Source organism: Merops nubicus, unplaced genomic scaffold (genome assembly GCF_000691845.1).
Source record: "Merops nubicus isolate BGI_N331 unplaced genomic scaffold, ASM69184v1 scaffold20150, whole genome shotgun sequence".
Lineage (NCBI taxonomy): Eukaryota > Metazoa > Chordata > Aves > Coraciiformes > Meropidae > Merops > Merops nubicus.
The window spans coordinates 367-14,268 of record NW_008585075.1 but is presented as its reverse complement, the minus strand read 5'-3'; the positions used below and the strand labels follow the sequence as shown (position 1 = coordinate 14,268).

At 49.3% G+C, this 13,902-nt stretch overlaps 1 protein-coding gene across 1 annotated transcript; it reads right to left on the bottom strand.

Annotated features, from left to right (window-relative positions):
* Positions 1 to 398: 398 nt before the first annotated feature.
* HDAC1 (histone deacetylase 1) lies at positions 399 to 10,552 on the bottom strand. The gene is made up of 13 exons (XM_008946494.1): positions 10,445 to 10,552; positions 9,948 to 10,065; positions 6,928 to 7,002; positions 5,616 to 5,754; positions 5,222 to 5,363; positions 3,955 to 4,047; positions 3,548 to 3,656; positions 3,285 to 3,425; positions 2,726 to 2,834; positions 2,490 to 2,620; positions 1,593 to 1,739; positions 1,447 to 1,495; positions 399 to 1,074 (listed from the first exon to the last, which is right to left on the bottom strand). Exons 1-13 carry the CDS (start codon positions 10,517 to 10,519, stop codon positions 1,047 to 1,049), a joined length of 1,356 nt encoding a protein of 451 aa, XP_008944742.1. The 5' UTR covers positions 10,520 to 10,552; the 3' UTR covers positions 399 to 1,046.
* Between the last annotated feature and the right edge of the window lie 3,350 nt (positions 10,553 to 13,902).

Below are 13,902 nucleotides of genomic sequence, written 5' to 3'. Positions count from 1 at the left end.
TTACTGGCCTTGAGAGCAAGAGAGGGGGGGGAAGGTTCAATCTGAAAACATTTATCACTTCACAGGAGAGTTTTTCAGTGAGTGACACACATCGACAAGAGGTTTCAGGCTCTGTTCTGTCTGCCCTCCAGAGCATTTGGGGGTTTTCTGCAGTGATTTCAGCCCAGGACACAGATCAGCACGGGGAGCACGCTACAGCACGTGTAGCTGAGGGTGGAACAAGCAAAGCAGGCAGCCCAAGGGGCAGGAGCTTCCCCCAAAAAGAGGGGGGCACTGATGTGGAAAAAAAAAAGTGTAAAAACATCACCCCTTCTCACACTGCCACACACCAACTGGATCTGCAAGATCCTGGAAAAGGTGAGGCACCATTTCCCAGATCTGCCCCCACGGGGCCCTCAGGCTGCTTCACCAAAGCCCTTCTCAGATTGTTTTTTAAGCTGCTTCATCTCTTCCCCGTGAGTTTGCTGCAGGGAGGTCACCAACTCTATTCAAGAACTGCACTATTTGACCCTGAGAAATGGCACCAGCTTGCAGTTACTTGCCATGGTGGAATCAAAGACCAAAGGAATAAGTCAGTCTCTCACAGGCTTCATTTGGGAACTCGTATTCTCCCACAACAACAACAAAACAAATCAAAGCAAAACCAAAAAGAAAACTCATGGCCATCTTTCCACCTAACCTGAAATGAAGATGATACTACTACTTAAATTATTCTTTTCCAAGGGTGGCTATTTCAGAGGAGAGAGTCAAGAAAGGAAGTGATTTTTCTTTTAAAGACACACTAAAGAGGCAGTGGAAGGCAAGAGTGAAACTTCCCAGTCACCAAAGCTGGGCAGTGCAGGTCTGGCTCCTCTGCAGAATCCTCCCAGTCTGCTCCCAGTGGAGTGCAGCAAGGAATAATTTACAGTTCTCAAGTCATTTATATATTTATATAGAAATATATACAGAAACATATATAAAATATAAATCCTGTGGAATGGGAGGCAACCAGGGAAGCTAACCTACGACAACTACACACTGACAGGTGCTGTCCAGCTGCAGCCATCTTAGGTGGATTTTGTCTCCTCCTTCACCCTGGGGAAGCAAACAGGGAAGAAGTTGGTTGAAACAATCAGCTTGGGCTGCACCCACGTTTTAATAACAACGTGCCAAAGCTGCAAGCTTAAAAATGCTGCTTATATGGTCCATCTTCAGCTAAAGCTTGTGCTGTTACTGAATGAAGGCTCAGCATTTTTCAGCCCTTTTCAACGAGGGCTCTGCTCTCACAGCACTTTATCAGATGTGCTGTTCTACACACACAAAACTTCTCCCCGTTATGAGCCCACCACAAAACCACCCAAACTACCACCTCTCTCCTCTGATCCCTTGTGCAACATCCCACTGGGGCCACGGGTAGACACACAAGGAAGTCAAGGCACAGCCATTCTGCCCAGAGACAGAGCTCACCCTTTGGGTTCTGCTTTCTCCTCTTTTGGCTTTTCCTCTTCTTTCTCATCTAGGAAAACAAACAGACCAACAGTAGTGCAGTAGGAAAGTACATGCTAAAGCTCCACAGAGCCAGGAGGGCTCCTAGTCCTAGTTCTCTTGCTTACCTTTCTTCTCCTCTTCCTCCTTTTCCTCTTCTGTTTTCACACGTTTTGCTTTCTTGAAGTTGGCGACATTTTTGCGCCCTCCTTCCCCCTCATCTTCAGAGTCAGAGAACTCCTCATCACAGGATATCCTCTTATCAGAATTGCGGACTGAGTGTGAAGAGGACAAGAGGTTGTTTCACCAGGTTTAGAAGTCAGGAGACACCAAGCACTAACTTCCAGTACATCTATATGCTGGAATGAACTCCCAAACCTACGTAAGTCAGGATTAGGCCACGATAAAAACACTTTCTCTCTCTACCTGCTGTATGTTTTAACTCATCACTCCTAACTGCCCATGACCAAGATCCAAGATCACATGTAGGACTTGGATTAGGGACAGCATGATGTCTAGACTTGACAGCACAAGCAGGTTAACCAACCTCACACTGTGAAAATCTGTCTGCCAGATCTAAAGGCCACCAGCCAATCTGGATAGAAAGCAGCATTTTCACTGCAGAATCCAGACAACTTCTGGGATCAAACCTGACAGTCTTGCAGAAAGCATTCTGTCATAGCACCTACACCACAGGAACTGTTTAAATTCTCACACTAAAGCCTGGGTTCTCCCATTATGGAAATCATCTGGCAAAAGTGCCATTTCTCCCAGGGAAGAGAAACATCCCAGCCCTGCAGTGCTCACCAGCAACACTGCACCTTACAAAATCAACTGGAAAGGTGGGAGCAGATCCAAAGTGAAGGACTCCAGGAAACAGAGAGATCTAAATCAGAAATCCTCCCCTCTTTCCTAAGGTAACTCAGGTCAGAGCCTGCACGTTTCTCCAGCTAACTGCTCCTGCTCAGCATTGGCACCCACCAGCTCTGAACACTTCCCAGCCAGCACCAGAGACAAGCACGTACTTGAAATACGTTTTTCAGGATCTTCTTCCTCTTCATCTCCACTGTCTTCCTGAACAGCATCCTCAGGGATTGGCTGCATCTGGACGCCAGGGGCATGAGGCAGCATGCGCAGGTTCTCAAAGAGACGCTGCCTAGAGCCAGGCAGGAGAGGAACATCTCCATCAGCAAGATGCCACCCACGGCTGCAAAGCCCCCAGCAGAAGGTGTCAGCCTCACCAAGAGGGACAAACACTCACTTGATCTTCTCGAGATACTCATTGGTGTTCTGGTTAGTCATGTTGGAGGGACTGATGTGGAGCTTAAAGTCAGGCCCGAAGTACTCGAAGTAGTCGTTATATGGAAGCTCTGCAGGCAAGTTAAAAAGGGATAAAACACTAAATTACCACTGGACTGGTGACAAAATGCCACAAACATGTTGCACTTCTACAGAAAAATTTAGGTAGGTGTAGGAGATGGAGGTCTCCTAGCCCAAAGTCAGATCAAAGTGGGCAACTCAGCAATAGTGCAGTCAAAGCTTACTGGGCAGTTAAACACAACCAGCACACACAAAAGCTTTCAGCAGAAGGTCAACTCCTCTCAGAAGTCATCAAGGCTGCTGGGCACCTTTGGCTGGAGGGGAGAGCTACACAACAAGAACAGCTACCACAAACCAGGGACTCCAAATTCTCCTACAGTCCTAATCAGAAGCTAATGAAACATCTCAGCGTTGCCACTTCTGCCACAGCCACATCGTTTCCCCGAGCAGTTACTAGAGTGTCCCTGCTCCTTAGCCTGGGGGCTCCTGGGGAGAGTTACCATTGGGGATCTCAGTGTCCAGAGCCACTGCAGTCTCATAGGTCCAGCACCTCGCCACGTTGCGGATGGTGTAACCACCTCCCCCCAGCATCAGCATGGGCAAGTTAAAACTCTTCACAAACTCCACACACTTGGCATGACCTGGGGCAAAAACAGTGGGGGAAGAGGTCACAGCCTCGTGGCAGAAAAACATCACACTTTTTAAAGAAATGTAAGTCTATCAGTTATGCCAGCTTGACACAGGCACTGTCCAGTTCTCTTACCTTTGATGGTCAGATTAAAACAACCCAGCCTGTCCCCTGACAGAGAATCTGACCCACACTGCAGGACAACCGCGCTAGGCTGGAACGTCTCCATCACTTTAGAGATCACCTAAACAAAGAGACCCCTTGTTAGGCACTCTGCACAGGACAGCAGCACAGAAACAGTGATGGGACAAGAGGACATCATCCCCAGTGCTCCCACAGCTGCTGACTCCCCTGTGCTGCTAACACTGAGGTTCTTACAGAGCGAAGCTTCTTGACGACAGGCTGCAATTGTTAGGAATATAGCTCCTGAAGAGTCTTATCACAGGAGACTGAATCAATCCCCCCAGAGAACAGCTCCAGGAGCCACCCAGTGACAAAGCACGACCCACAAAGAGTCACTCAGCAAAGAGGTCTTCACTTACTGGCTTGAATATTGCTTCGTAGGACTCGTCATCGATCCCGTCCCGCAGGGGGTAGTTGACAGCGTAGTACTTGCCTTTGCCTGCACCAATATCCTGGTGGAATGACAGACAGGAGAGACAGGTCACCAGGGAACCAACTGCAACACATCAACCGTGCCCCAGACTGGGGAGGGGAGTCTGGGATTCCAGCAGCAGAACCCAAAAGCAAGCCCAGGCTCTCACAGACAAACACTCGCCTGGCAGACGAGTCAGTTGATTCCAACAGCAGCTTATGAGTGGGTGCATTTGGCCCTCAGTGCTCAGAGGAGGAGAAAAATCGACAACTCCACGTTGCTCTGAGCACACAGGTTCTCATTTCATCACCAAAAGCCACTCTCTTACACAGCAATGAAACCAGCAGCCAAAATTCTAGACCCAGACCTGTACGTTGCAAAGGTGCACAGCCCAAAATACCAGTTCGGGCTGACCGTGCAGTCTGGGATCTGAAGGAATCTATTTTCACTTTAAAATAATATACTTTTTAACATTTCCATTCTCTCTCTCATATTATTAAAAAGAATTATTTCATCTCTGGTGTAGAGCAGCTGTGTCAGGGAAGAATCCTGTAGCTGCACCCAGGTTCACATCCCCAGCGTCAAACTAGGGGCAGGGCTGAAAAAATACAACTCACAAGTAGAAGGCAAGAGAATTGAGATCAGAAAAATGTTCTTCTCTTGTGGTTTTTTTTTTTAATGTGCTTTTCAGTGGAATTACCTTTCACTGCTGAGAACAGCAGGCTGGCTATGTCAGGAGTCACAAGGGAACCACACCTGTATCTAACCTGAAGGAGTGCCACAGTTAACACCACGATACAGAACAGGCAGAACTGACTCACAGGAGGAAATACCAACAAGATAAACCAAAGCACAGAGAAGTGCTACCTCATAAATTTCCACCCCAAAGCTGACGTGACCAAGCTTAGTTTGGAAGTGGCTGCAGATGACCAACATGGCACCTTCAGAGGCACTTTTCTGGGCATCATCCCACCAGAAGGCTGCTGAGAGGCTGGTGGCAAAGCCCTGGGTTTATGACTGTACAGGCCACGACCACAGGACCAAAGCACTGCTCCAAGAGCAGAGGCAGCTGCCTCAACACACCTTTGTCCCCAGAAAAAAAGGATGTCATTTTGAGAAAAGGAAAGCAGTGATTTTAGTTAAATTAGTATGACAGCAAAGAGAGGGAAGTGACCAAATTTGAGGGTAGTTTTCTGCCAAGCCTCCATCCTCACCCGCAGGTCCCCTGTTCCTGGGAAGTATTCTCCATACTTATGGAAGGACACGGTCATGACCCGGTCTGTGGTGTAAAAGGCTTCCTCCACACCATCTCCATGGTGAATATCAATGTCAATGTACAGCACTCTCTGGTGATACCTAGGAGCAGAAAGGAATCAAAACACTGTGTGTCTCCAGAGCACAAACAGCCTTCACCAGCAGAGCAAACGGGAGGAGAGTGAGGAACTTGTTCTAAACCCCAGGCTGCAGAGCTACCAGGCAGCTCTCTCTGGGCTAGACAGAAGGAATTTTGTATGCCTTGGGTGGTGAAAAGCTGGCCCAGGTTGCCCAGAGAGGCAGAGCAGTGCTGCAGGAAGGACAAACAGAAGGGGTAAACAGTACTGCCCGTACTTCAGGAGCTCCAAGATGGCCAAGACGATATCGTTGACGTAACAGAAGCCAGAGGCCTCTGACTTCTTGGCGTGGTGAAGGCCTCCTGCCCAGTTCACAGCAATATCTGTCTGCTGCTTGTTCAGCTTCACAGCACTGGCTGTTGGGACCAGAATCACAAAAAACCTTAGTTAGCATGAGAGCACAGACCCCCAGACAGCCTGCAGGGTAAAGCTCTGGCCCCTCCCGCTCACCTCGCCGCTCACACTGTGAGTTTGGGCACTTTACAAAGCCCCAGCCCAAGGCTTTAACCACTGGATGTCTCAACAAAAGGCTCAGAAAGAGGAACGCAGGCTCCATTTTGCCCAGACACACTTTTCACTGCTTCCCACTTCTGCCTCAAGAGCACAAAAGCTGCACAAACAAGCCCACAGGCCTCTGGCAGGGGTCACAGCTGAGGACAGCCTCGACTCCATGAAAATCTTTTGTTGAGGGCACTGAGAAAGGTTTTATCCCTCACACACGTAGGTCATTCACCAAACACACATTTAGGCAAAGCCAAGTTCTCTTTCCCCCTCCCCAGCCCCCTTCGTAGACTTTCTGTAAATTTTGCAAGTCTCCCAGGCTGAAAAGAAATGAGACATTCTGTGGAGCCCACAGAGAGCAGGGAGCTGCTGCAGGTGGCACTTGTAGGTGCTGCTGACCCACGTCACAGGAAATAAAGACTTGTAGATGTCACTGTGGGAGCAGCAGCCACAGAGCCTGAACATCTGAGCACAGTAAGCCAGCTCTGCAACACCAGCCTGCCTGCAACAAAGTACTGGGAAACAGTGAAAGCATTTTAAAACGTTCCAGCTTTCAGGCAGCTCACTCAAACCTTCCAGCTTCTGTTTTGCCTGATGTCCACAGACAGTGGCTTTTTGTTCAAAGTAATCCTTTTCTTTCCTTTTCAGGTTATCTCTGCCCAGAGTAAGGTTTTTATAACCTTTTTTTTTTCTTCCTGTACAGCTCATGTAGTTTTTTTTTTTATTAAACTCTGCTGCTGCTGTGGTTTTGGTTTCACTGTGTCTCTGGTCATGTTGTTGTACCCTTTTCAGAGTCCTTTGTGCATTCAGTGAAGTAACCCTGACTAGTGAAAATCCACTTAGCAAACATCCAGGGATCTGTCAATGGGCTCAAACATGGGAAGGAATCTGGATCTAATTATTAAGGAAATCAGAAATAGGTTCACAGTTTCCCCACCACCCCCTACCACAATCTGTTTCCAACCAGAGCCACATTACATACATCTGCTCAAGAGAAAAAGAAAAGAACACACGACTTGTGAGCTTACCAACAGAGCCTCCAGCAGAGAGCTGACAGAACTCAAACAGCCCATCGAACACAGGGCAGTCCTCCCCAACATTAACTTGAAAAAGACACAAGAGTTAGGAACAGAAAGCTACAAATAAATGGCAAAGTTTACACCACCACTCTGATTATAAAAAAAGCACAACAGAGAAGAGATCAAAATGGCATTAAACAACAAAATACCATGCCCAAGGGACAGAGTATTAATGGAATCAACCTGAGGATGGCCTGATGAGGTAGGGAAGAGGCTCCTGATTTGTAAGAAAATGGGAGAGCAGGTTCCAGGAGCTCTGGTGAGAGCCACAGACCAGCCACTGAGGTGTGCTAGGAGGGACCCTGAAACCAACAGTGATGGAAAAAGAGTGGGCAGAGGTGATGCCCTCAGCAAGGGCTGGGCAACACCCACACGTCAGCACCAGCTCTGCACTGAGGTGACACCTTTGCAGCACTCAGCTCTGGCACTGTCACACGCTGCTCACCACGGCCACACGCAAGCCCAGCACCCCTCACTACCCCCCATGGGCCTGGCTGCAGCCCCCCTGCCCTGGCATTGTGCTTTTTGGGGTGAAATGGGGCTGGTTCTGATCACGTGGCTGCCCCTGAGCTCCATGACACAACCCCACAGGCTGTGGGAAAGGCTTTTCCTCCTGTTTCCTGCTGGATTGCTGATGAGGAGTTGAGAAAGCAAACAGTGCCAGTGCTGCAGGAGAGGGCAGGGAGATGGCAGACAGTGGGGTGTGCTGGGTGAGGAGTTTACAGCCCTGTCCCTGCTGTTACACTTCATACATTCCTCTTACTCCACACTGGACAATCAGTTTTTAAGCTCTCAGCAGTACTGTAGCTTTGGCCTGGGTAAATTTCTACTGTAAATAGTTCTGCAATTAGAAACAAACCCAGCAACAACAGACTTCTGTTGAATCTAGATCTTGCAAGACTTGCTTTGCCAGCAAACAAATAATCCATACTTTTTTAGCATCTGTAGAGTGTTTTCTTCTGTGCTTCATGAGAAAGGCACAAAGAGCACAGCTCGTGCAGCAATTGGAGCTTGTCAGTGAAGAGCCTCCACAAAGACTGTGTGATAAGGGAGTCTGAATGGTCCCAGTTAGGGACAGGGATCTCTGGGAAGCACAATACCCATCAGGAGACCCAGAAGGAAGTGATTGTTCCCACTCTGCAATTGTTCCAGCAGGGCATGGCAACTGGCAGAGTTTGAAGGATCAGCTCAAAGAGGTGGTTGGACACTTTCCTTGGGAGGGGAGGAGAATTTAAGTCCTTGATTTCTGAATGCTTCTCACTACAAAAAATTAACCTGCTTGCCCTTTAGGTTCCAGCACAGTCCTCCCAAGCACTCAGGCAGGCAACACACCATGAGCAGCAGGACATTAGAAAGTATTTGTTGCTTCTGCTGCCCCTCAGAACTTTGTGGGCACCACTGACAGCTTTTGAGGCCATCCTTCTGCTGTACCAAAGCCAGGAGCTGCTGTGTGGACAGAAGCCAGCTGGGTTTTTTCCCCACCAAGAGTTCCAAAGCAAGCAGAACTACTAAGGAGGGATGTTAATAACAGGGGCAAATCACTTGACTGCAGCCATAAAGCTCTGGTGGAAGGTGAGAGGCAGAGATGCTCCTTCTTCCTTCAGAGGGTGGGTGGGGAGCTTTGTGTCTGGGAGGGTGCAACCAAAGAGAGCCCAGGGTTCAAGGCTGAACCCTCCTTAGGGAAATGATGGCAGCTATCCTCCCCTCAAAGGGCAAGCTGAAGCACCAGGCAGGCTGGCAGTGGTGACCTTGTCTCCTCCATCCCTAATCTCCACTCTGAGCCCTCTCTGCTAGCTCTCTAGCTACACACAGCCTGCAATTTAGCAGCTCTGGTTGAAGGAAAATCTTTGTCCTCTGCATGTTTTAAGATTAATTCTGCCTCCTTCAGGTAAAAATAGTTCTGGGCAAGTAGAGTACAGAAAATGTTGACTAGCAGAGAGAGCAGTGGGTGTTTATGAGCTGTATCTGCTTCAGGGGTAAACAGTTCAGCTCGTGTAAATATGTACTTTGCTACGTGTCCTTTGATATCTCAGCTCCTGTAGGAGCCTTTCAATGTCTATTACTCATGAACCATATCACCCATTCCTCTTCCCAGCTTGTGCCTTAACATCTGTCCCCTTCAGCTCCTACCACATTTCCAAGTGCCTCTACTTCAACTTGAGGCCCATATTTCTTCTAAATTGGATATTACAGTTCCTCCACACAAATGAACCCCAGGGGACTTTTTTGCTGCTCTTGAGGATTGCAGTGTGCAAGACCAAAATACTGTTTCAAGGAAGCTCCAGCCTTCCCCACTAGTTGTCTGTAGTCTCTAGAATCTCTTTTGCCACAGTCGTTGCCAAAGAACATCAGCTCAGAGTTGCAGAGACCAAAAATAAAAAGGTTTCTGTAAAAAAGTCACTATTAAAGTGCCCTTCCATGGACTGGAGAGGTCAGAACACGAGATTAGCTCACAAAATAAACCATTCTAACACAAAGTGGCCAGGTATTATTGTGCCTCTCTACCCTCCTCCACTCCCAAACTGCCACTGCCCTGAAAATCCTTCAGAGTTCCTGCAGATTTGGGCCATGATGGATGAGTTGGGTTTTTTTTGTTTAAATGACACCATCTTTTCCCACCTCAATATCTCTGGTTAAAGATAATAACAGAAAATACATGCAGCTCATCAGTGGGGGGGTTCAGCCATCTCTGAGCCAGCAAGGCAATTTAGAAGACTTTCCATCAGAGCACAAGACCCAAAAAAAGACAGATGGGTCAAAGGGCTTTTCACAGCTCTTCTGGCACATGGGCTGGAGAGAGGGACCTATTTTTAAAATGCCTGATTTACATCAAACACAAAATTAGGGAAAAGCCAAATTTCCCCGTGGCTCCTTTTTTTTTTACCACAAACCTCTCAAGCTGGGCGAGGATTTGCAGCAGCACAAATTTTGGCATTGGCAGGAACTACAGCACTACAGGCATGGCTTACATCTTTGCATCTGCTTGCTGTACTCTGACATGTTATCTGGGCGAATAGATCTCAGAAATTTGATGTAGTCATCACTGTGGTACTTGGTCATTTCTTCTGCATTTGCCTTGTGAGGGCGCTGCAAGGACAAAAAGAGATCAAGGCTTGTTTGGAGACACATCTCTCTCTAATCCCTGTTTCCACACTCAAGATTTACTCCCATGAACAGCCAAAAAAACTCAAACCAGCAGCATTCAATGAGAAATTACTTTTCAAAGGCAAGAAGGCCACTGCTGGAGATCAGAATGTACTACAGATGTAGCCAAAGCTTATCTGAAGCAAAGAACATCTCACTACAAGCAACCAGAAGAAAGCAGGAATACAGCAACACAACTATTTTTCTTCCTTTCCTCTTTGTCAACAGAAAACTCAGGAGTCTGAAGCATTAAAATTAAAACCTGACATGTAAACTAATTTCTCTCCTACCCACTTCTCTCCAGGACCAGCCCTCCACTTACATATATCTCCATCTTCCTGTAGAGCCCATAGTTCAGCAGTAGGTTGTGGGTCATCCGAATCCTGTGGGGTTTCATGGGATGTCCTTGGCCATAGTAGTAGTTTCCAACATCACCTGGCAGCAGAAAGGATTTTGTTAGAGCAGGGAAAATTAGGAATTCCTTCCAAGGGAATCACAGCCAAGCCACGAGAGCCAGCAAGTCATCTTGAATTTCATTTGTCCTTCAGTATTTGCCTGTCCACAAGGGATGGGGTTTCCCATCCTGTTTGCACAGGTATCTCTGTGGACTCAGAAGAGTTTATCCTAAATTCAGATAAGACAGACTTTAGGAAATCAGGGTCTGGCCAGACAAGGAATATCCTAATGCCAATTCTGGGGAAGGGAAACCAGGCAGAGTCTGAGCAGCCAGCACAAGTTAAGAGGAGGGAGTTGCAGCTCTCTGAGGCAGGAGGAGCTTTGGGCAGCACATCTGTGTGAGCTCAGCACACACCAGCCCTCCCACGTCCTCTCCAGACACTCACTGAGCTCCCAGTGGAGCAGCCACACTCTGGGCACAAACCCTCACCCCAGAGGAGCTGAGTTTAATCCCAGCTCAGACAGCCAGAGCTGGGAGCTGCTCTGCCTCCATTTCTTACTATTTACCTCCCTGAGAGGAGGACACAAAGCAGCTCATCCTGTCAACAAGCAAACAGCACAGCAGCTGTCCTTCCACAGCTCCTCAATCATTTTTGCTCTTTATTATTGCTCAAAATCCTTCAGAAGGATCCCAGCTCCTACCCACTGCAGATGGACCTGAGATGATCTCCTGCCTACCAGAAGCTGAGCTCAGTGCACTCTCCCACAGCCTACACCTGGTTCCCCCCCCTCTTCTCTCCCAGGATACTTATTCTCATGAAACTCAGAGAAATTTAACTTTCAGATTTCTGCCTCCTGCCCTATTTGGCTGCAAGAGGCAGAGACTCCGAGGCTGCCAAGAGGAGGGAACGTGTGGCCAGCCCCACACAGCAGCAAAATCAGGCAAGCCTCATTTTCTTGGAGAACCAGAAGAAGCTGTTGATGGAGTCGTGCAACTCCTGCAGGGTTCAGGGAGCAGGAGACCCAATCCAGTCTGGCTGGTGACTCAGTGAGGAGCATGAATATTTCATCAGCAGCCTTCTCTTCAGGAGAAGCTGCTGCTCCCTCACGGCGTGCAGCTCTCGTGGGGACAAGGCCCTCCTGTGGACAAGGCCCTTTTTTCAGTGCCAGTAGGTGGAAAGGGAGCAAATCTCCCACCCAGACAACTCTGCTGCTGCAGTTTCCTGGTGAAACAGGGAGCTCCTTGCACAAAGGGGTTTTACTGGGACAACTGCCCCTCACCCCCCAGTAAAATCAGGTTAAATCCAGCTTTGGGGAACCCCCTCAGAGCTGCTCAAGATGCTATCTAGAAAATATGAGCACAAAACTACACAAAGCTCTGAAAAATCCTCCTCCTGCAAGGCTGCAGCACAGTGCCCTGGGCAGGGCCTGGCTCCCAGAGCCTGTTGGGGTTTGCTCTGCTCAGCACCCCCCAGAGCCCTGGGGAGCAGCAGAAGAGCAGACACGCTCACAGAGGTCAGGGCAGATGAGGAGGGAACCCAACAGCCACCTCGTGCTAGGGGTAAGCAAGTCCTTGCACAGGGAGCTAACAAAGGAGGAGTTGTTCGAGCTCAAACGCCCCCACGCACCCTCAGGATTTTCACTGAGGACCCCTACAACACCCCACTAACTTCTCCCCAAGCTCTGGACCCACCCAGACCCTTCCCCACAGGTCAGGTCCCTGCTCCAGCACAGGATGCCCTCCCACCATCCCACATGAGGCTCAAGGAGGAGATCTCTATGCCATCCAAAACAGCACCCAGCGACCTCCCCCCTCCAGGGAGCTACTGCACTGGACTGTGCTGGCTTAAGACAAGAGGAAACAGCCTCAAGTTGCCCCAGGGGAGGTTGAGGTTGGACCTGAGGAACAATTTCTTCCCCTGGAGGGTTGCTCAGGGCAGTGGTGGAGTCCCCACCCCTGGAGGGGTTCCCAAGCTGTGGAGATGTGGGGTGAGGGACACGGGGCAGTGGGGACCTGGCAGTGCTGGGGGAAGGGTTGGACTTGATCTGGAAAAGTCTTTTCCAACCAAAACTATTCTATGGTTCTGAGCTCTCTGCATGGAAAATAAAAGACCCTAACACACCAGCCTGCCACAACTGCAGACTAGACCTCCCCCAACAATCAAAGCCCTTTTCCCCCCAGGATGGGCTGGGGCTGTTTGCCAGCAGCTCATAAAAGAGGAGTGGAAGGAAGGGACTGGAACCACATCCCAGAGTACACCAGCAAGGGCAGCTATGGCTGGGAGCACAGAGCACCAACCTCCTGCAGGTCCCCTGCAATAAACCCTTCAAGGACAGCACCTCTTCTTGACATTTTCAAACAAAACCACTGGTAATTTCATGTTTAAGACATGATTATGTGCCTTGAAAGATTACAGCTTTGCTCACAAACCGACAGGCTTCTTTGTGAACGTGTTACATGACAAGGAGAAGTCTGGGCACAGGGAAATTTGGGCACAGAGAGCTTTCTTTTTCCCCAAATCCAGGTCGTGGGGGCACGTGTGGCACTCTGGCACTCCCTGTGAGCACTCAAGAGTTTAAACCAGGCATTTGAGTGCGCAGGGCTCCAGCATCCCTTTCCTTTTGGATAGGATGGGTGTTGCAGAGATGAGCTGGGTGGTGAAATCAGGCTCAGTTTGGCTGCACCCAGAGCTCTGACCCAGACTCCTCCTGGCCCTGCCCTCCCCAGGGCACTGGCTGAGTCAGAGACCCCAGCAGGACTGTCCTCCCAGGCTGCAAACCTCCTGCTTGATTTGCTCTTCCAGAGAAATAAAAGCTCTCCCTAGATGCCTGACACATACAGCAGTTTAAAAGAGCCTGCTTGAACCCTGAGCATGTTCACATACCAGAAAACAAGGAGAAAAAGGGGTTTTTTTTATTTGATTTCTCAGACTAAAAACCACAAGGAAAGAGAATTGCACAACGCCTTCCACAGAGAGAGATCACAGAGCACAACAGACCAGCTCACCCACCCAGAACACAACAGACCAGCTCCCCCCCCACCCAGGCCCCAGGTCCCCCCTCCAAACAGGAGGGGGCTGTGAGCCCACGGAGGGGGCACCACTCTGGCTGCTCCCAGGCTGTGGGGTGAGCAGCTGGGAAGCCACAGGAGATACCCAGCTTGGGATGTGGCCAGCTCTAACACCCTGTGACTGTATGGCCCCCCCAGCAGAGCTTCCCCAGCCTCACAACAGGAGAATGAAAACAGCCAGTCTGCCACCCAGCCGAGCTCAGAGCCAGAACTAAACAATGCTCCTGGACACAGGGGCTCCCTACGAACAACCACGCAGTGGGGGCAGCTCCCAACACCTTTGGGTTGGCCCCTGGCTTGACAGCAAGATCACA

Bases quoted from the DNA above. Each gene is read 5' to 3' on its own strand.
- HDAC1 (XM_008946494.1), bottom strand. From the start codon at position 10,519: ATGAAACCCCACAGGATTCGGATGACCCACAACCTACTGCTGAACTAT. The intron at 2,835-3,284 runs GTAACTCTCCCC...ACTTGCCTGCAG, and splicing joins GGACACTGAGATCCCCAATG to AGCTTCCATATAACGACTAC. The intron at 1,496-1,592 runs GTAAGCAAGAGA...TTGTTTTCCTAG, and splicing joins GGAGGAAGAGGAGAAGAAAG to ATGAGAAAGAAGAGGAAAAG.